The sequence below is a fragment of the Solanum verrucosum genome, unplaced genomic scaffold (genome assembly GCF_900185275.1).
Source record: "Solanum verrucosum unplaced genomic scaffold, falcon-dt-bn FXZP01000165.1, whole genome shotgun sequence".
In the NCBI taxonomy this organism is placed as follows: domain Eukaryota; kingdom Viridiplantae; phylum Streptophyta; class Magnoliopsida; order Solanales; family Solanaceae; genus Solanum; species Solanum verrucosum.
This window is the reverse complement of record NW_026020340.1, coordinates 199,342-221,704: the sequence shown is the minus strand read 5'-3', so window position 1 is coordinate 221,704 and position 22,363 is coordinate 199,342. Positions and strand designations below refer to the sequence as shown.

The 22,363-nt window shown below is 31.8% G+C and overlaps 3 protein-coding genes across 4 annotated transcripts in view; 2 read left to right on the top strand and 1 right to left on the bottom strand.

Moving 5' to 3' along the window:
- Positions 1–17,407, top strand: part of LOC125837093 (rust resistance kinase Lr10-like) — a 58,749-nt gene extending 41,342 nt beyond the window's left edge. The window contains exon 2 of one of the 2 annotated variants that reach the window (XM_049516237.1): positions 16,342–17,407. In XM_049516237.1, coding sequence (XP_049372194.1) covers positions 16,342–17,276 — 935 coding nt within the window. In that variant the 3' untranslated portion in view covers positions 17,277–17,407. Of the gene's footprint in view, positions 1–16,242 lie in introns of both variants that reach the window. The other variant, XM_049516238.1, reaches the window with a different exon arrangement.
- LOC125836959 (UDP-glucosyltransferase 29-like) overlaps positions 1–22,363 on the top strand; it is a 129,209-nt gene that overhangs the window by 89,338 nt on the left and 17,508 nt on the right. The gene's annotated exons all lie outside the window — the stretch shown is intronic.
- On the bottom strand, positions 17,540–18,922 carry LOC125837097 (beta-D-glucosyl crocetin beta-1,6-glucosyltransferase-like). Its single transcript, XM_049516242.1, has one exon. It carries the CDS (start codon positions 18,911–18,913, stop codon positions 17,579–17,581), a length of 1,335 nt encoding a protein of 444 aa, XP_049372199.1. The 5' UTR covers positions 18,914–18,922; the 3' UTR covers positions 17,540–17,578.

The window sequence follows — 22,363 nt, the reverse complement described above, 5'->3', positions numbered from 1 at the left end:
CATGATTGTCTTTTTATTGGCAAATGGGCCAAATAGACACAAGGTGGGCTTCTAATGGGCCCAACACGCCTTGGGTGTTGGGTCGGCCTAGTTCGAAATGCACTAAAAATTGGGATTTGGTTTCGCTCTACGCTAGTGACTAAGAGTGGCTTTGAAAGACCGGGAACCCAAATGGACAACTTAGGCTGGAATTCACGACAATCATGGGACGCATAACGAACCAATAAATTGCCGATCGTTTCGAAAAAGGGTTGTGTATAAAAAGTCCGATTGCGGTTCTGCAAAACCATCCTTTAATATACTATACATACGAGAGAATATGTCATGAAATGCAATGACAGTTATATCAATTTAAACACATTTAGCGCAAATCAGCAATTAATAACAATCAGTCAAATAAGTCAAATCTTATGGTTAGAACTTAATTAAGTCCCCAGCAGAAGTCGCCATTCTATTTTACTCTAAAATATAAATAAAAGAAAAATGACTTGGTTTTTTTGAAAAATCGGTCAAACTTATGGTTTAAGAGAAATTGAATTTCCAAAAGAACAGAGTCGCCACTTAATTTTTTAGTAAAAAATCAAAAAAAATTAAGTTTTTCAAAAGATTTAAACAGATAAAATCAATTGAAAATAAAAGGGTTCGAAGTTCAATGTACATTCTGAGAAGGTGTTAGGCCCTCGGAATGCCCGTTAACTTGAGGTTGATCGGCGATTTGACTAAAAATGATTTTGATTAATTTTGAAATTTTAACTAAGTAAAATGACTCATTTATTTTAACTAATTTGAAATTTTGACTAAGTAAAAAAAAACTTATTTTTTAAATTTTAATTAGGTAAAAAAACTTATTTATTTTAACTAATTTATTTATTACTATTATTATTATTATCATTTCTATTTATCTTAAGGGAAACAGGACTAAATGGGATTTTTCTAAGGAGAATTAACTTAAGTGACGAGACAAATAATAGAACTAAGACCAAGTACGAAATCTACATATTTTAATTTAAATATAAATATATATATATATATATATATATATATATATATATATATATATAATGAAATGGTTATCTTGGGGAATTTAATTAAATTGAACCATAAGATAATCAAAGTTAGTCAAATAATACAATATAAAATAATAAGAGAGGGAAAGAAAATAATTAGATTTGGGCTTTGGCCCAAATTCAATTAAATTGGGTTTTTGGCCCACTTGTCCTAAGTCTAAATTTGGTCCAAGTAATGCGCTTGGGCCCATTTAAACGTTCCTTTATTCTACTGCATTTCAAATGGACTTTGGGCCCATTTTTTCTCCACTTGGGCCTGTTGGAAATCACTTAAGGCTTTGGGCCCCTATTTTGCCTTTGGGAATTTGTATACATTCAACGTATACCATTTAGAGCCGTCAAAATGGGCTTGGCCCGCGAGGCCGGCCCAACCCAACCCTTGAATTAAGTGGGGTTGGGCTTAATTTTTTTGGCCCATTTAGGAACAAGGCTTTTTAGCCCAGCCTCGTTTGGCCCGCAGCCTCATAGGCCCAACCCGCAAGCCTCAGAGGCCAGCCCATGGGCTATTAATTTTTTAAAATATTTTTTTATATATATTTTTAGTAGTGTTTTATTTGTAAAGATGTTATCAATAAATATTTTGAAAAATAAAAAATCAAGTCTTTTGCAAATCTTTTACATTTTAGGCCATGAGCCCACAAATTTTTTTTAATTGCCCAAGCCCATTACTTTATTAGAGTTTTGACTTTTGATTCATTTTATTATAAGTATATAATATAATCATATATATTCTCTGTGTCTTTTAGCTTAGCAGGCAGCAGCTTTCTCTTTCATTTTAGGAATGACATTAGGGTTTTGAAGTTTTAGAGTTTCCAAGCTCATTCAAAGTTCAATTTTCAGATTGGTATTGAATATTGATACAAGCATACAACCATACAAGTAAGAATCTATCATTTTTTCGATTTGTTTCTTCTCCAAAACGAGTTGAACTTCGTCTTAACTCTTAATCATGTTCATCTTTTGTGATAGTTTCATATATAACATCTTTTTCTTAATTATTTTCGTATTGTATGATATCATGTGTATTAGTTGTGTTTTCCTAATGAGTAATCAGAAAAGTTAGTTTCTCTACATGTTCATTTTGAAGTTTGAAACTAACTTTTGACATATTTAACGTATACAGAGAAATCAATGGAGGATGATGATGAGTATAGTGCACATGAAACTAGTGTAGGGGTGAGTGAATCTAAAGAATCTCCATAGAAGAAAGTGAGGCAGTTAAAATCATCTGTTTGGAGGTATTTCAAGAAGATTGGTAGAGATAAAAATGGAGTGGAAAAAGCAATATGCAGAAGTTGTAAGGAACCATATAGGGTTGGTTCTACTCCTGGACCTAATGGTAAGAACTATGGAACATCACATTTGAAACGTCATTTAATTAAATGTAAAAAGGTTAAGTTCTATGATTTGGGTCAAATGTATATGGATCAGCAAGGTAACATACAATCAAGAAAGATCGATCAATTAATTTCCCGTGAAAAGCTTGCTGAAGCTATTATTGAGCATGATCTGCCGTATTCTTTTGTTGAATATAAAAAAATTAGAGCTTGGGCAGATTATGTAAATCCAGAATTGGTAATGCCATCAAGGAACACTTCTGTTGTGGATGTTCAAAAAGTGTATTTCAGAGAGAAAGAAAAATTAAAACAAGTGTTGGTGAAGATTCCTAATCGAGTTTGCTTAACTTCTGATTGCTGGACAGCAGGTACTTCTGAAGGATATCTGTGTTTAACTGCTCAATATATTGATGATAATTGGAAGGTAGTAAGTAAAATTTTGAACTTTTGTCGTATGATTCCTCCTCATACCGGAGTTGAATTGGCTGCAACTATATATGATTGTTTGAAAGAGTGGGGAATTGATAGGAAGGTGTGTTGACACCCAATTTTGGACCTCCACATTATATATTAATCGCCGAGCCTCTTCAATTTCAAACGATTTAAAATAATTAGTCGTATAAAATTTCAAAATAATAATAATAATAATATGTAATGTAGTTTGCAAGTTATTTCAAATAGTTTGTCGTTTTATACTTATTTAAATAACGCATATGTTCTATATAAATATGTGTCTAATTAGTATATTCTATGAATATTCGAAAATCATCTCAAAAATATTTTATTTTAATTAAATATTTGGTTAATCATTTTTAGTTATATAATAGCTTATGTTTTAAATTGTTTAGTTTATAACTAAGTCAATTATTTTATTTCGTTAAGGTTAAGAAGCTCATTATTTAATTTATACAAATTTGTCTTGTTTAATTTTTGGCTAAATTAGCTTGCCTATTGTCTAATTATAATTTTTAGCCAAATCTATCAAATTGGTTTCAGTCCATTGAGAGACCAGATTTTGGGCCCATTTCGTCAACCCAAATCACTTTCCATCAGCCCCCCATTTACCACTTGATTCCACAAACCCATCAGCAAACATTACAACATGCAATACATACGTACACCAATGCCTCTATTAACCCAGGCCCAGCTGTTGCGGCAATACCAAACCCAACCCTCCTGAACCGACCCAGCCCATCCCATTTTTATTTCCAGCAAATCCCACCTTTGTAATTCCCAGACCTGGCCCACTTTCCATTGACCAAAAAGATTCTAGCAACATACAACGTTCTCAAAGCATTTAACCCAGAAAACGACGTCAACGACAACAACAACTTCATGGCTTCGTCCTTGCTCGTCTTGAGATGGATCCACGTTGCTCGTCAGGACGATGGGATCGATCCCAATCGTCCATCTCCCTTTTCCTTTTCTAGAATGGGGCAAATTTTCAGAAAAAGGGTGTTTGTCCAAATCGGTGAAAGATTTTGATTTTTGAATTTTGAATTGGGTCTTTGGTTTGAAAAATTTGAGGTCCGTTTTCCCCCTATTTTTTTTCGAAGCCGATTCTCCCTTCTATATATTTGTTGGCTGTTCACTGTGAAAAGAAAAAACAAAAAATTTTGGGCGTTGAAGAAAATATCGGAAAAATTGGGGAGAAAAATCAGAAGGGAAAAAGGGGTTGGGAGGAAACCAAGAAGAAGATATATTTGCTCTTATTCACTGTGAGAGGGGAGAAGACATGGGGATTTTATTTTATTTTTGAACAAAATACAAGGTAAGTTTTCTTGGCAGAAATACGAAGAACAACCTTTAGGAACAAGTAGCAATACACTCGAAATACGCTCCTGAATCGAGAACTGCTAGGACTTCTGCCCGGTTCCTCGACTATTGTTCGTGTTCAAGTTTCTCGTGGTGGAAAAACCATCGTCCTCTACTCGTTGTCTTAGTTCGCTGCCCCACAAACGGTAATCTCGGCACCTTTTCCTTGTTATATCCTACCCTTCTGTTTAGTATGTTTGTATTAGTTTAGGAATCCATGTTAGATTTTCTGTTAATTTGCATTAAAATGACAATTATATATAGTTCAAAACTTGCAGTTTTTGCTCTATGTTTATATGTACATGAATCACTTTCTAGTATCTGAACATTGCTCCATCAAATTCTAATTCTTTGTTTTTCTTTTACTCTCTATTAAACATGGCCATAGTTGGAGTCAAGAATTTATTTCTATACATATCATATCTAACTTTGAGATTTTGTTTGGAAAGTTTACATTGAGAATAACTATCTCATTTGAATATATGTACTTGTTTTTGAATGCTTGAATTAGTATAAACTCAATGACTACTAATGTAACACTAATGAAAAGAAATGTTTGTTTGATGTGAATTTACAAGTCTGTGAACTTCATAATTTATTTATTATCTAGCTCACATGTTTGATCGAGAGTATACTATTTTCTAATCATTTTTATCTCGTTTATCTATTTTGCATGAACACTGGAGCCGAAGAGTTTCACTTGAGACTCGATAAGGTCGCTGATGTACAGATTCCATTTATTATCACCCTCGTTCATCTCTATTTTGTTAAGACAGCCAACCTACAGAAGGAAAAATCTTTTATGGAGCTTACATTGGCTCTTGATTATTTTATATTACTTGCACATCCTTACTTTTTCCTGCTTCATATTTGTTCATACATCGACTAACGGAGGAGATAATCTTTTCTTCTGTTAGAGCCAAGCATAACCTTTAATTACTTCAGCTTGTTTAATTTATTTGTGTTGATGTGATTAGTGTTTTTGGCTTTACTTATATGTTCTCTAATATATAACTAGTAGTTGTACTTAATTTGGAGGTTTCTTTAAGCTATGAGACATTTCCCTCATCACATAAAACTCTTATTTTAAAGACTTAAAAAATAAGTGACCCATCTTCTTCTTTTGGCAAGACCATAATTAAAACTCGTAAAAAGACAAAATGGCTTTCCTACATTTTTGACTTTAAGTTGTGTGCTAGTTTTCCAACTTCTTGTATTGTTAATAACTAGTTCTGCCCGTGTCTTGCTCTAAATTTGATTACACACTTTCCATATAGCCGTGTCATCCTGTTTCTTATATACTAAGTATTAATTATTATTATTATATTTTTTTTAAAAATGAATAAATAATAAAGTAAGAAAATCAATCACTTTTCTTAGCCTAATTAATTAACATAAGTTTGGCCGGTTAATTGTTTTTAACAGATTTTAAAGGATGTCTTACCCCTTCCCTTTAATATAAATTAGAACCCTTACCTAGAATCTCACAAGGTTAAGTAAATTTTAATATAGAGTTAATTTAGTATAATTTCAGCAAAATAGGTGTCCTAATTCACCTTTAACATAATCAGGTGGCGACTCTTTAAAATGGTTTTAAGATTCACCAATATGTTGTACACCATTTGAACTTCGAGTTAAAATGGGGTATAACGATATTTATTTGATTATTTGTATTTGACTAACCTTTTATTTGAATTGGTTTTATTTAATTAAATTCCCCAAAAGAAAGTCATATGAGTTATATTCTTAAAATCTTTTAGTTTATTTTATCCCCCCAAAAAAATAAATAAATAAAAAAAATGAAATGAATTTTCTTAGTTAATATTTTCTCAAAATTAGTCAAAGTCATTTTAGTCAAATCGCCGGTCAACCGCAAGTTAGCGGACATTTCGAGGGCCTAACACCTTCTCGGAATGTACATTGAACTTCGAACCCTTTTATTTTCAATTGATTTTATCTGTTTAAATCTTTTGAAAACCTTATATTTTTTCTTGATTTTTTACTAAAAATTAAGTGGCGACTCTGTTCTTTTGGAAATTCGATTTCTCTTCAACTATAAGTTTAATCGATTCTCCAAAAATCTCAGTCATTTTCCCTTTACATATCTTTTTTAAATAAAACAAGGTGTTCTCTATCACTTTAGATAATGCCACTAACAATGATAGCATGCAAACTATTTTAAAAGGTCATCTTGGTTTGCAAAAGAGTTTGTTATGTGATGGTGAGTTCTTTCATGTACGTTGTTCTGCTCATATTCTAAATTTGATTGTCCAAGAAGGTTTAAAAGCAGCTAATGATGCCTTGTTTAGAATTAGAGAAAGTGTGAAGTATGTTAAAGGATCAGATGGTAGAATGAGAAAGTTTGAGCAATGTGTTAAGCAAGTTGGAATTAGTACAAATTTGGGTTTACGTTTGGATGTGACAACTAGATGGAACTCAACGTACTTGATGCTTGAGAGTGCACTACAATATGAAAAAGCTTTTTCTAGTCTACAGTTAATTGATAGAAATTACTCAAGTTGTCCTACATTTGATCATTGGAGAAGGGCAGAAAAAATATTTGGATTCTTGGAGCCTTTTTATGAAATAACAAACTTAATTTCTGGTTCAAGTTATCCAACTTCCAATTTGTACTTTATGCAAGTTTGGAAAATTGAATGCTTGCTGAAGGAGAATTCAAGTAATTTAGATGAAGTTATTAAGGAAATGGCTGTAAGAATGTTCAATAAGTTTCAGAAATATTGGAATAGATATAGTTTGGTACTCTCATTTGGAGCAATTTTGGATCCTCGCTTCAAGATGCAACTTTTAGAATATTGTTTCTCAAAGGTGAACTCTTCTTCGGCAAAAGCGCAGGCTGCAACTATAAAGTTAAAATTATACAACCTCTATGAACAATATGCAAATAATCAAATAGGGACAACTGCTCCTACTACTTGGTCCAAACCAACTGAAGAAGGAAGTCAATCCAAACAAAAGAAGTCTACTTTGTTTGCGGTAAGTATTTAATTTTTTATCTTTAAATCATTATGTATCTTTTCTTAAAAACACTTCTATTCTCTACTTTGATGGGTTGTGATTAAAAGCACTTACACATTTTAGAACTAATTTTGTCTACTTGATGATTTTTGTAGTTCTATTTAATGTGTAGTTAGATAAAAATGAGTTACCTTTCACTATTTTATTTGAAGTTAAAATCAATTATGAGTTACCTTTCACTATTTCATTTGAAGTTAAAATCAATTATGAGTTACCTTTCACTATTTTATTTGAAGTTAAAATCAGTTTATATTTACCTTTCACTATTTTATTTGAAGTTAAAATTAGTGTAGAGTTACCTTTCTCTATTTTATTTGAAGTTAAAATCAGTTTACTTTTTTACTTGCTATGATGGGGTTCGTCTTCTTATCGTTAGTATATTTCATGTTTCAAATTAATAGGAATTTAAAGAGTTTGAGGGTACATCAATTTGCATTGCTGGAAAGTCAGAATTGGACCTTTATTTGGAGGAAAAAAAGCTCGATTATCAGACTTTTCATGAGATGGATGTTATTAAGTATTGGAAGGATAATGAAAAAAAAATATCCTAATCTTTCGGTAATGGCACGAGATGTCCTCAGTGTTCCAATTACCACCGTAGCATCTGAATCGGCATTTAGTATTGGTGGTCGTGTTGTTACCAAATATAGAAATTCTATCCATCATGAAAATGTTCAAACTCTTGTCACTACCAGAAATTGGTTGCATGGATTTACTCAACCTAATGAGGGTAATATTTTTCTATCTAATCTATTAATATATCACTCTTTTTTTGAAAGTATTTGTTAATTATTATCTAACTAACATCTTGTATGGTGAATTGTAGATGAAGATGAACTTCTTAAGGAAACAATATCACATGCTGATTCAAATGTGATCGATGGTACAAGTGGAAGTGGAGTCGTGAAACTTTAATTAACGGGTCATGTAATATTTAGCAATTTAGATTTGTTAAGTATTTGGGCTGCCTTGTGTTGCTGGAAATCTTGTAAATCAGCTAGTTTTTTGTGGGAGGAATGGTGGAAATTGGAATGATCAACATTTATTCGCTAAATCTTACATTGGCTATTATGTATTTTTGTAAGTATTCACTTCGTGTGTGATTCAAAAATGTATTTTTGTAAGTATTCACCGAAGTGTGATTTATAAATGATTTTTTGTATGTATTGATGTCGTGTTCATAGATGTCAAAGTTCAATACTCTTTCTAAGAGTGTAAAATTGTTCATTTTTTGGTTGAAGGGCCAACCCGTCCCAACCCGTGGCCCGCTTAGGGCTGGGTTGGGCTGCTATTTTATCGGCCCTTTAATTAAAAGGGTCAGCCCGTCCCAACCCATTTAACTCTCTAGCTCGTTAGGGTTGGGTTGGGTTGGGTTGGGCCAGCCCATTTTGACAGCTCTAATACCATTGTATACCACATGTATACAACATCCGAAACATGTATTTCATCTTCGACCCTGTGTTAAATCTTCCAACTTCACCCTTTTCAACCTGTACACCTTAGTCCGTTGGAACTTGAATTTATAAATACGAAATCGGAATAAGATACAGATGAGGGGAGGAGTGTTACCTTTTTTCGGGCAGCAAAGCTGGAACGACGACAAGCAGAGGATCAGCACGCCTTCCACACAACCTTAGATTCGACCTTCAATTCAAACGACCAAACCAGAAATTCGAACCAACTTCGAGTAAAAGAATTTTCTTTTTTTTTCTTTTTTCGTCAAGAACAATTCAAAAATTCTTAAGCATATAACTTTCGCAAAGAAAAACCAACTCCCTGTATCGACTCCTCTTTTCTCACTCCGTTTTCTTTCAAAGAAAAGTCCCCCCCCCTCCCCTGCAATGAAGAACAAAGGGCTATTTAAAACCAAAATTGGGGAAGATTTTAGGAGGGAAAACGGATGATTTTAGGGTGAGGACAAGGGACCATTTGAAATTCAAACCCCATAAATTCCTTTCACCTTTTCGGCTAAACATCTTTTTTTTTAGATTTTGACTCATTTCGGAAGGGGAAAGTGAGACAGACGTGTGCCTGCTGCCTGCTGTACATTTTTCTGGGCTGATGGCTCGTTTCTGGTCGCGATTTGGGCTGCTGGAATCGCTGATGTTGCTGGGTTTCTACTCAAGTTTTGGGGAAGACGCTGGGAGTGGGGTCGGGTTTTTGTAGTTGTACGTTGTTGGTTATTTTTTGTATTGTTGAATGGGTCTGTTTTGGTGGGTTACTGATGTATTGTTATTGGGCTGTGAATTGAAAGGAAATGGGAGTGGGCTGCTGGAAATGTGAGTAAGAGGGCCCAAATTGGTTTCTCAAAGGCTTAAAAAAAAAGAAGTAAAAGAAAAAGGCTAAAATTGCAAATAAGGTATAGTCATATTGAATTTAATTTGCAACTTTGGCCGAAATCTAATTAAGATCGAATTATTAAAACTAATTAATGAGCTTCTTAATTTTAGCGAAATAAAATAATTGGTTCAAATCTAAGATAATTAAACTAATTAACTAAAAATTACTATAATTCAAACTAAACTAAATTAATAAAATATTTAGTTTAAAAATGTAAAAATCTTTTGAGATGACTTTCAAATATTTATAAAGTATACTATATATATATAATATAAAACACATATATTTTAAAAATTATAAAAGTGACGAAACTATTTAAAATAATTTGCAAATTATTTTATTTTTCTTAAACTTGTATAACACTAATTATTTTAAATTGCTTGAAATTTAAGAAGCTTGATAATTAATGTATATTGTGGAGGCCCAAAATTGGGTATCAACACCATGTATATGGAATAAAATTACAACATCGAAATTGTTTTCAATTAACAAATAATGACATAAATGAATTTTTTTCTGAAACAAAAAAAATATAGATGAGTCAAACTTTTAATCAATCACACAAATGAGCCTTTGTTTTCTTAAAGTTCATGACATATTTGAATTTTTTTCCTTTACTGTTAAATACATAAGACAGATGAGAACAAAAGGGAATCATCTACACAAATACGTTAAAACTTTTACATTAAAAGCTCATCGAAAAATACACATTACTCAATTCCCCAAACAGTGATGACAACAATGTATGTGAAAAATACAAAAACCAATGACTTTCTATAAATGATCACATTACTTCCACCGTCCAACAAAAACTATATATAAATAAAAGAATAATTTTACTATATTATCCTTTTAATATAATAAATATAATGTCTTAAAAAATATTTAAAAAAAATGACTACAATTAATGATAAAGGTAAATTAGGAATTAAGTGTAAAATTATTCATTAATTTCATAAAGTGGACACACACGGTTGGACATCCCAAAATAGTATGTATAATGGATAACTATAGTTGGACAGAGGGAATAGTTTTTTAAAATTTTACTTTCTCCGTTCAACAATAATTTGCCACTATACTATTTTGGTATGTCATCAAAAAATTACACGTTATATAGTTAGTATATTCATGTTTTAATTTGACTAAAAAAATAAAATGAAGGATGATCGCTTTGTGGAAGTCGATATATAAAGGAGCTTGTGCATTAATTGTATACTAGTGAATACATCCGCATTTCGCATGGTCATCAAAAACACAAATAATTTACTAAATATTATTTGAATAGAAGAGATATTATACATATAAAGAGTGTATATTTATGTATATTTAATAATTTTAGTTGAAATTTTAAATAATTTTTAAGAGTTTCTTTCTTACATAAAAAAAGAATATAAGATAATTATATTATACCTTTCTATAAATTTATAGATGTATAATTTGGTTCCATAGAAAAAATATATAATTTTTTTCCATGTAATCATCTTCTTTAGAAGTAAAAGAACCTCTTGTAATTTATCATGATTTTAAAATAAATAACATAAATACACTATTTTTCAAAGTAAAAAAAAAAACAATAGAAGAAGAAATAAATAAATATACTTTTAAAGAATAGATTATATATACTGGGGTTGTTAAATATAATTAATATACTTTTAATGTAAATAAGTAATGGTTACAATTAAATAGTAAGTAATGTTTTAAAACTTCTACGTACCAATTAACTTTAACGAAGAATAATGATTTTTATAACGTGAAAAGATATAATTAACATTCTTGTTCTTAGAAAGTCAGTCAACTAATTGTTATTAAAATTTCAAAACATTATGAGCATGTAAGCCAAAATGAACTCAAACAATGGTGACCCAAAATGCCCTCTTCTCATATTTATTCTATATTTAGGCTATTAATTCAGATACAATATATATTTGACTAAATATACATACATCATCTTCTTATTTTTGAATTTTAGAGATAAATCTAGTACTAATTTATAATCCCCTAGTATAAAACAAACTTATACTTAGTTAATACTTTATGTTATTCATTTGTGTTGTTAAATTTAACTTTATTCATTTTGATCTTTTCCGCCCTCTTCTAACCAAATATGAAATGTAATTATGTTTAATGAATTGAATTTTGTAGAAAAATAATAAACAATACAACTTGACCATATGATGAAAACGTAAGTTATACTCTTTCTTTATAATATCAATAACTATGATTGTGTCCCAATCATTTCAAATAATATAAATGTTTCTTCTTTGTGTATATAAGCTTTTTTTAGAATTACCGCATCATTTCTCCCTCCATGTTATTTATATTTATCTTTTAACTTTTTATGCATACATTGTCTCAATTATTTCAAATAATATAAATGTTTCTTCTTTGTGTATATAAACTTTTTTAGAATTACCGCATCATCTCTCCATTCATGTTATTTATATTTATCTTTTAAACTTTTTATGCAAGCATATTTATCGGTAGCTTTAAGAACTTACATAATAAACAACAAATAAAAAATTACTTTATTAAATTTTATTTCTTTTAAGCAATTAATTATAAATTTTAAAATTTGATTAGTATCAGAATTTTAACATAATTAAGTTACTAATTTGAACCAAGAGAAAAGATTTATAAATTTTAAACTTGATTTGTATTTATAGCAAAATTTCAAATATAACTAAGATAAATTCCTGAGGAAGTGATATCTCATTAGGATCTACTCTAGTATTTTATAATACTAATTTGAACTAAAAGAAATTATAGACTTACAACAATAAGAAGTTCCTATAAAAATTATACATAAAAAGCATCATAAAGATTCACAAGAAAGAAAGAAATAATACAATACACATATCAATGTGACTTTAATCATTTAAATTTACAATAGAAGGAAAAATAAAATCAATACATAATTGTCTAAAATATTTTCATATCCACTTCACGAACCTATCAATATTGATGAGCTTTTTTTTTCTTCAAATCAAATAAAAGCAAAGAGGCATCAATCTTGTTGATATTTACTTCACAAATCAATCACTATTCAAAAGCTTTCTTCATATAAAAAATAAATTTAAGAGGCATCATAGAGATACATAAGAAAAAAAAAAAGAGAAAAAAGAAATAGTACAATAAACATATCATTAAAAAATAGAAGGAAAAGGAAATCAACGCATAATTATCTAAGCTCTTGTCAATATCACTTCACAAGCCTATCACTATTCAAAAGCTTTCTTCTTTTTCAAGCCAAACAAAAGCATAAATATGATACTATAGTGAAAATGAAGGGTAACTTTGGGTAGAATGAAACAAAATATGAATTCATATTGAAAATAATGGAGGAATATCATAAGGTATCTTAACTTTCATAATTAATATTTAAGGGTTATGAATATGAAAAGTTGGAAATTATGAGAGTTATAACTATAGCATATTATATCTAATAAAGAAGATATATTATAGTGGAGAAGGTTATGAATATGAAAAGTTGAAAATTAAGAGAGTTATGAATATATGCACATTATATCTAATAAAGAAGATATATTATAGTGGGAGATGAAAAGTTGAGTAATTGAGTATAAAGACTTTATGAGATATTTAAAATAAATAAATAATAAACTAAAGAAAAATGCTCAAAAAAAGAGAAAATGGGTAAATATGAATGGAGGCCATAGAAAGGTGCCACATCACCTTCTCTATGCTCCTCCTTTATATATAGAGAGAGATTTTTTCCCCTTTTTTTCAATAATTAAAGTCATAACTCGTAACAATGATATTATTATTGGCATAATATATAAACACGATCCTTAACTTGACTTCAGTTGGTAACTATGACCTTTAACTTTGAGTGTGCACAAGTAGACACTTAAACTTGTATAAAATTGAACAAATAGACACATTCGTCCTACATGACAATTTTGTGTCCTACATGGCGTTCTATGTGTATTATGTCACGTAAGACATGTGTGCCTACTTGTTCAATTTACATTTATACCCTTTAACTTTGAGTTTGCACAAGTAAACACTTAGGAGTCGTTTGGTACAAACATTGACAATGCAGGGATTAGTAATGCAGAAATTAGTAACTCATGGATTAGTAATGTAGGGATTATTTTTTGTCAAGTGTTTGGTTCATTACTTTCCACTTAATCTTGTGTAATTATGAGATTGTTAATTTCATGTAATTGAGTCAAAGTAGATAACCGCCGGACAATATTATTTTTTTGTTGGATTTTCTATTCCATTTAACAAGTTAAGTCAAATATGTATATATATATAATTATTATTAATTTTAAGGTGTGATGTACCACTTTTAAGGAGATCATTAATGGCACGGTGTATTTCTAATTTTTTGTTGGTCAAGTATATCTTAAACTTAACATAGATTTAAGACTACTTAAATTGTTCAATACCTAAAGCTTGTTTTTTTAAAAATAAAAATAAAAATAAATAGTTCAAGTGGTTAATTGACAAACTATCTTAAAGAAAAAAAGTCAAGAAAAATGGAGAATTTTTTTTTAGTGAAATCATTAAATTACACAAAACGAATTTGGAGAATTAAAAAAGAACATTTATAACCATTTCAATATAAATAAAAAGGAAATTAAATTACAAAAGAAATTTAGGAAAAGGAATAAGGGGATAGTTTAGTCATTTAGGGATCTTATCTGAGGTTTGTTAAACCTTGGATTAGTTATCCCTCCATTTTCTAGGGATAAGATAAGACCACATATGGTGGATAAGCAATCTGTGGATTAAATTAAATAAAGTAACCAATGTATTAGATGGATTAAATTTTAATCCATGGATTATTTTATCTAATACCGCCTACCAAACGGGTCCTTAAACTTTTATAAACTAGAACAAATAGACACATGAGTCCTACGTGATGTATATATAATACACATAGGACACCACATAGGACCCAAATTGTCATGTAGGACACATATGTCTATTTGTTCAACTTTACACAAGTTCAAGTGTATACTTGTGCACACCCTAAATTGGAGGACATAAATATAAAATGAGGTCAAGTTAAAATATATATTTATGTATTATGCCTATAAATAAATATATAAAGTCAGAACCGTTCAACACAAATACACAGTTTGAGCAAAAGGTGTGTTTGGCATGTGGGGGAAACATGACATATCCATCTCCCTCACTAACAAATTGGTAAACGTCAAAGTCTTCCTCATGAGGGCCCTTCATCAACTTGCAACTTTCCCATCAATAATTGCATTTACTCAACAATAATTGTGAAGTCTCAGCTGAACCTGAGTAATACACAAATGTCTAAAGGAAACTCTCAGCTTAAATACTTTACATTAATCCTTCAAATCATCTTTCTGCAAACATGCCATGCTCGGAAGAGCAAACACTACTGTCCTCCTTCTGCTTGTGGCGATATCCGTAACATACACTACCCTTTTCGTTTAAACACCGATCCAGAATATTGCAGAGAATATCCAGAATTTGAATTAGCTTGTGAAGGTAACCAAACAGTTATATGGTTATTCTCCAAAAAGTTGCACGTTCAAGGCATCGGCTATGATAATCGGACAATTCACCTGGTAGATCCAACTTTACAAACACAAGAACAAGATGATCTATGCTCTTTCAGACCTCAGCTTAATTTCAACCAATACAATAGAATCTTTCAATCATATAAGTATACTAATAGATATTATAAAACAATAGCTGAGCCCATCTTCATGTTCAACTGTCCGTTTCCTATTAATAATTCTTCGACATTTGTGGAAATTAGTGGCTGCAAATTAAGCAGATACACTTATTTAAAGATTGGAGAAATGAATGTCTCTGAAGTGAGTGATGGATGCAGAGCAGAATTTATAGGCTTTACCTCATGGCCTAATATTAAAGATGCAGAGATCAACATTTCCCTTTCTGATTTTCATCAAGCAATCCTTTATGGCTTTGAGCTCTATTATCCGGGTTTCGGAAAAAGGATAAGTAACGACTTCAACTATATATGATTTTCTCCTTTATTAGGAAAACAATGGATTCACTCACTACAATTTGATTTCTTCATGTCTTTGTAGGTGTTGCTTTAATGATTCCCAGTGAGTACTCAAACTTTTCTCTACATATGCTTTTAATTCTCCATTGATCTCTCATTCTAAATATTTTGCACTTTAATCAAACCAGGGATCAGTCTGGCGCTACTTGAGCTTTTCCCGAGTAAGCTCTTATTACTTATGTATCCCTTCATTAAGCTGTATGTTATTTGGCTGCACAAAACTTATCATTCCATTGATCATGTGTTTAAATGGCATAAAAGTGAGCACGACACAAAAATTCGAAATACAAAATCATTAGTAAAGATGTTAATAGAAATAACTAATTTCTTTGAATCCTTTATACGTCATGATGATATAAGTAAAGATTGTGTACCTTATAGTGTAAGTATAGAAAGCTGTTAATAGCAATATTTCTGAAAACATTGCCTTCTATCTCCTTATCATTTCTATGTTTTGTTGGCCTAAGGGGAAGTTACTTTCTATGATTTCTCAAACGTGCAGTGTATTTGGTAGCAAAATTTGTGATCGGCCTTCCGTTGGTAATTGCATTTCTCGTGTACAAATTCAAAAGGAGGCATTTGTCAATGTATGATACGATTGAAGGCTTTTTGCAAACACAAAACAATTTCATGCCAATCAGATATAATTACTCCAACATAAAGAGAATGACAAGAGGATTCAAAGAGAAATTAGGCGAGGGAGGTTACGGAACTGTGTACAAAGGAAAGCTTCAAAGTGGAAGGGATGCAGCAGTGAAGATGTTGAGCAAGCCTAAAGCCGGTGGGCAAGATTTCATGAATGAAGTAGCTACCATCGGAAGGATTCATCATGTCAACGTGGTTGGACTCATGGGGTATTGCGTTGAGGGAACAAAGCGTGCTCTTGTATACGACTTCATGCCCAATGGATCACTTGATAAGTACATCAGTACCAGTCAAGAAGGAAGTCCTCTGTTAAGTTGGCAGAGGAAGTATGACATTATTCTAGGAGTGGCTCGAGGAATCGGGTATTTGCATCGAGGCTGTGATGTACGAATTTTGCATTTTGACATCAAACCACACAACATTCTTTTGGATGAGAATTTCATTCCAAAGATTTCTGACTTTGGGCTTGCGAAATTATATCCAACAGATAAGAGCATTGTGACTCTCACAGCTGCTCGTGGAACGATTGGATATGTTGCTCCAGAGTTGATCAGCAGAAGCATTGGAGCAATCTCGTACAAAGCTGATGTTTACAGCTTCGGAATGCTGCTAATGGAAATGTTGGACTTGAAGAGAAATGAAGTTGCAAATGAAGAGAATTCCAGCCAATACTTTCCTTATTATATTTACGATAAGTTCAACAAGGGGAAAGAGATTGTGGTGGATGAAGGAGCGAACGATGATGAAAAGAAGATTGCTAGGAAGCTGTGTTTGATTGCATTATGGTGTATACAAACAAATCCGATACAACGCCCTTCAATGAGTAAAGTAGTTGAAATGCTTGAAGGCGAAGTTGAAGTGCTAGAAGTACCTCCTCAGCCTCTTCAATCTCAACCAATTGTTCATCAGATCATGGGAAGTTCTACGACATTTTCATCTGATTCAATAGCTTTGTTAGATAATCCCGTTGAGGCAGACATTTATGCTAATTGATTATAGTTAATGTAATGATTATGTGAAATAAACATAGCCAACCCAACAATGTTTGGGACAAAGAATCGCGTTGTTATTGTTGTACTAGTTATATTATAGACATAATACAAAAAAATGCCCTTTAATTTGGCCTCAACTTACATTTATGCGTAGAAACTTAAACATGTATAAAGTTGAACAAATAGACACACGCATCCTACATGGTATTCTATGTTTTTCTCATTATTTCAACCTCAATATATTTTGAAGACAAACAAAAACACCTTACATACAATATTATTTTGTTAATTGAATCATAAGATTCACTTATTACTATTCCTACAAAGTTGAATTAGCTCTTGAGCAGCAGCATCCATCTCTTCATCTCTTATAGATTTTAAATTCTTGCTTATATCTCTCACTTTTGCCCTCAAATTTTCCCCTGTTTTCCCTGTTATGACACCTTTAAGAGTTTCCGCTATTTCTTCTCTATGAATTTTGCCATCATCATCTCTAACAATCTCCACCGCAACTCCCAATTCTACGATCAACCTAGCAACCATTGGTTGATCAAGATGCATAGGCATGGCGATTATAGGAACCCCAAAATCTATACTTTCCATTGCTGAATTCCAATCACAATGACTTATAAATCCTCCGGTACTCGGATGATTTAGAATTCTTGGTTGTGGTGCAAATTTGTCCAAAACTCTTCCCGTTTCTCCAATTCTTTCAAGAAAACCTTTTGGTAATGCATCTTCAATATTTTTCTCTTCACCTTTCGGAAATCTTGCAACCCATATGAAATTAACATTACTTAACTCCAACCCGAAAGCTACTTCTTCCATATCTTCTTTTGACAAGAAATACTCACTCCCAAAGGAGACGAAAACAGTTGAATTCTCATCTTTTGTTCCTAGCCAATCTATGAGCTCCATATCGTCCGCGTCATTAGTGATTGGATCTTGGACTGGTGGACCAACTGGAACAACTTTCCAATTGCTCAATTCAAGGCAATAATCAATATATTTGGCTTCTATAGTTGTAGAAGTACTCATCAACATGATTTGCATATTCCCATCAACTAGAAGATTCCCATCATCAGGTTCTTTCGATTTATTAGATTTCGCAACCATTTCACTCAATCTTACTTGCTCAATTTTCCTGAGATAAATAGCAGGGAAAGGGAATTCAACCTCTGGTTTCCTCAGTATGTGGAAAAAATACGAAAACACAGCTGCACCCGAAGTTATAAGCTTAACTGCTGGAATGTTCTGTTCATTCGCGACACGTTCAGCCCATTGCTGCAATACATCATAAATCACCAGATCAGGTTTCAGATTTTCCAAGATTTTTGAAAAGTTTGGTTTGGACATTTTCAGGGCTTGTTGAAGGATGTGATTGAGATTGGGTGGGAGACCATTGGTAGTATGGTAATGAGGAGGAAGTTCGGGTAATTCTGGTAAGTGAAGTTCGATAAGCTGAATCGAATCAGCATACTTTTCAGGGATTTTCTTGATGGTGGATTTGAGATTTATCGGAGTTGAAATGAAGTAAATCAAGAATCCTCTGTCCGCGAGTTTCTTAGCTACGTTTAGAAATGGAGATATGTGTCCATAAGCCAAAAATGGGAACATCAATACCCTTAAAGTAGCCATGGTATGCTTTGTTATTCTACAGAGGAAAGAAGTATGAGAGAGGAGCTATTTGTGGAGTTGGTGACATTGGCTACCTTTATTTATTAAACGAAAAAGTGTGATGAACTTTATGATAAAAGTTGACTATGTGTACCAATAAAGTTTAAATATGAAATATCTGATTAAAGACGAAAGAATAGTTACCAGAAGTAAAGTAAGTACTCTCTTTGTTTCATTTTATGTCACATTTTTACTCTGTATTTGCATTAAGAAATGATGTAACTTTACCCTTCTACCCTTATTTAATATTTTTGGAACTCAAGTTTTCAATCAATGAATATGAATTAATTTATTTTGATTAATTAATTTAACCAATGAACATGAATAATTTACTTGGTTTTTCTAAGTTGGTCAAATGTATATCTTTTCAAGGCTAATAACTCACAAGGGTAAAAAAGGAATAATATGGTAATTTATGCATTGATTTTATGAAATGACAAATATTATGGACCAACAATTTATAGAAAGGGATGACATATAAAATGGGACGGAGGGAGTAATTGGTAGCCGTCTTTAATAGAAAAAAAATTGAATGTAGACTTCTTGCCAAATTTAATGCAAAGTGACGACTTGTGTGATTGTTTTATTTAGAATATTGAAGTAGAAAATTTAGGCACATTTAAAGAATGTGACTTTATAGGTAATAAAAACTTTACTAGTGCGTAGAGAGAGTATCTATGTAATGATCCGGAAAGTCATTTTTAGAAATTTTTATAAAATTATCGTTTTATCCATCTCGATAGTTGCCCTGAGTCACTTTTGATCAGTTTATGAAGTTGGTTGGGAATTTTGAACTATTTGTTTAACTACGGTTATTTAGTTGATGGATATTTGTTAAATAATTAATTTATTTAGTTGGGAGTTAATGGGTCAAGTCCATAATTTACTTGGTACCCTTTATCACTTGACCCGTGTATATAAATAAAATTAGTGAGATTTAACCTATTTAATTATTTTAGAAAAGAAAAAAAAAAAGAATAGGGAGAAACCCTAAGCGACATCAATGAGCAGCGAGTGCTCTTCCTTCACGTAAGTATTTTGGCTGAGCTTTTATGATTGTTGTTTTATACATAATTTCTAGTGAAAGAGTTTACACTAAATTGTCCCATTAGTTAACTAATATTTCCCACTAATAATCACATGCATGTGGCGTCAGTGTGACAATCTTCTTAATGGTGAAAGGAAAAAGAGTGAACACTTAATTGTGTATGCTATTAGAATTGGGTCTTAAGGGGACAAAATGTGAGTGGCAAGTTATTACATATTGATACCATTATTGAACGAATATAGGTTTGACATTTTTATTGGCTTATGTCGTATTTTAATGATTATTACTGCAATGTTGGTTGTGAAAGAAAGTAAGAAAATTGAATAGGAAAAGTTGAAACAAAGTCAGTGGCGTATGTATTGAAGTTGGGGTAGGAATATGGTTGATTTATAATGCCTAATCATTGTCCAATGAGACCTAATCATTGGACAATGACGGCCTAATCATTGGACGTGATTGTGGAGCTAATAGTTTAGTGAACTAATGTTTATAGTTGAACATTAGAAATATGTTAATCTGCAAATTGTTTTGAGGCACATCACTAATATTTGACATTAGTTAATATCTAGTTATCACATTATGATTCAAGTTTTGATATATTAAGATGTGAAATTGAATATTGGGTATATTATATTATATGAAAACTCTCAGGGTTGTAGTGTTTGGAGAAATTATGACTTAACCTTAGACTTGAAATTTAGGAAATATGAGATTTGACCTATTGGTTGGAATCAAGATTTAGGAACTTGATTATAAATTGAGTGAGATTTTGGGTCTAGGCTAAACCTATAGTAAAATGGGTGTTGCTAGTTTCAAAATCTTATTGTGATTATGTACTTGATTAGATTTGCATTGATTTGGAAGCTCAGCAAAAGGGAAAGGCTGAAGTCCCGGAGTGATTGTTCGATTACTTGAGGCAAGTGGATTTCTAAACCCTTGTTAAGTGTATGGAATTCATGTATTTCCTTGTGATATGTGTTTGGGGGTAATGAGACTTGGTGATGGGTTGACTTGTACATATTCATTATTTTCTAATGATGAAAAAGGGGTAATAAAAGGCAATGTGTTTAATTGTTGATGTATGATGTTTGAGACTGGGTTGAAAGACATGTTGAATCATTGTTGATGTTGTATCACGGTTGTATTGTTGTAAATTGTGTATTGTTATGAAAATGGTCATCTCCTCATTATTTGTGTGAATATGTCATTTGCATTGGTTCTAAGACATGGTTGTGATAAGTGTTATGTGATAAGAGGATGTACCATTTCGAGGGACGTATCGCGCGCTGCGATGGATTCTATATTTTGAGGGACGTATCGCGCGCCGCGATGGATACTATATATCGAGGGACGTATCACGCGCCGCGATGGATGCATGGACAGATATGTCCCTCATGGGTCCCGAACTGAGAGACAGCGGGTGTGTATCACTAGATCAGACATGCATCATTATACTTGACATTGCATTGCACATATTTATCATTGGTGAACTTGATATTGCGTTTTGATGATCTTGTGAGTGCCTTTCTGTGGAATTTCGATTGATGAATATTGAGTTTGTTGTTGAGGATATGTAATTGTTAGAGTGTTGTTGTTGAGTTGTGTGCTATGTGAATTATGAGCTGTTAGGTTGGGCTGGTTTTATGCAGGTTGTAGTTGTGGAGGTTCGATTGGGGTGTAAGGAGTACCCGTATTCTATCCCCTTAGCTTGTGTTTAGAGGCTTACTTGCTGAGTACCGTGTGGTTTGGTACTCACCCCTTGTTTCTACAATTTTTTGTAGGTTACTAGCCCGGACATTTATGATATATTCTCTTCTTTTCCGAGGCTTCTTGGAGATTTGTGAGGTAGTTGTTTGTCAACTCAGCAGACCTTCTTACTCATGTTTGTGATCTTGTTCTACTCTAGAAACAATGTCATATGAGACTTGTATTTTTCTTTTGATTCAATTGTAATACTTTAAAGGCTTGTACACGTGACAACCAGATTTTGGGGATATTTTTGAGTTTATTATAAAAAATTTTGCATTTTATTGTAATGATTGAGTTTTAGGCTAATTTGTCTTGGTGGATTAAGACGAGTGTCATCACGTCCATTTTTGGGTCGTGACAATCTATAAGACTATAATTAAGTAGATTAAAAGAATAGTTAATGGTCGAAAAATATTTGAATTAGAGGTTTTTCAAGTCAATATCATACCTTAGTTATCAAATGTTTCTTTTTATTTAATTTTTATAACTATTATCATCAATGTATTAAAACGCACCTTAACTATAAGTTATTCATGTTTACTATTTGGATTAATCATTATCCTTTGAATAGAAAAAAGGAACAACGGATATTTGATGTGTATCTTTTTAGTACA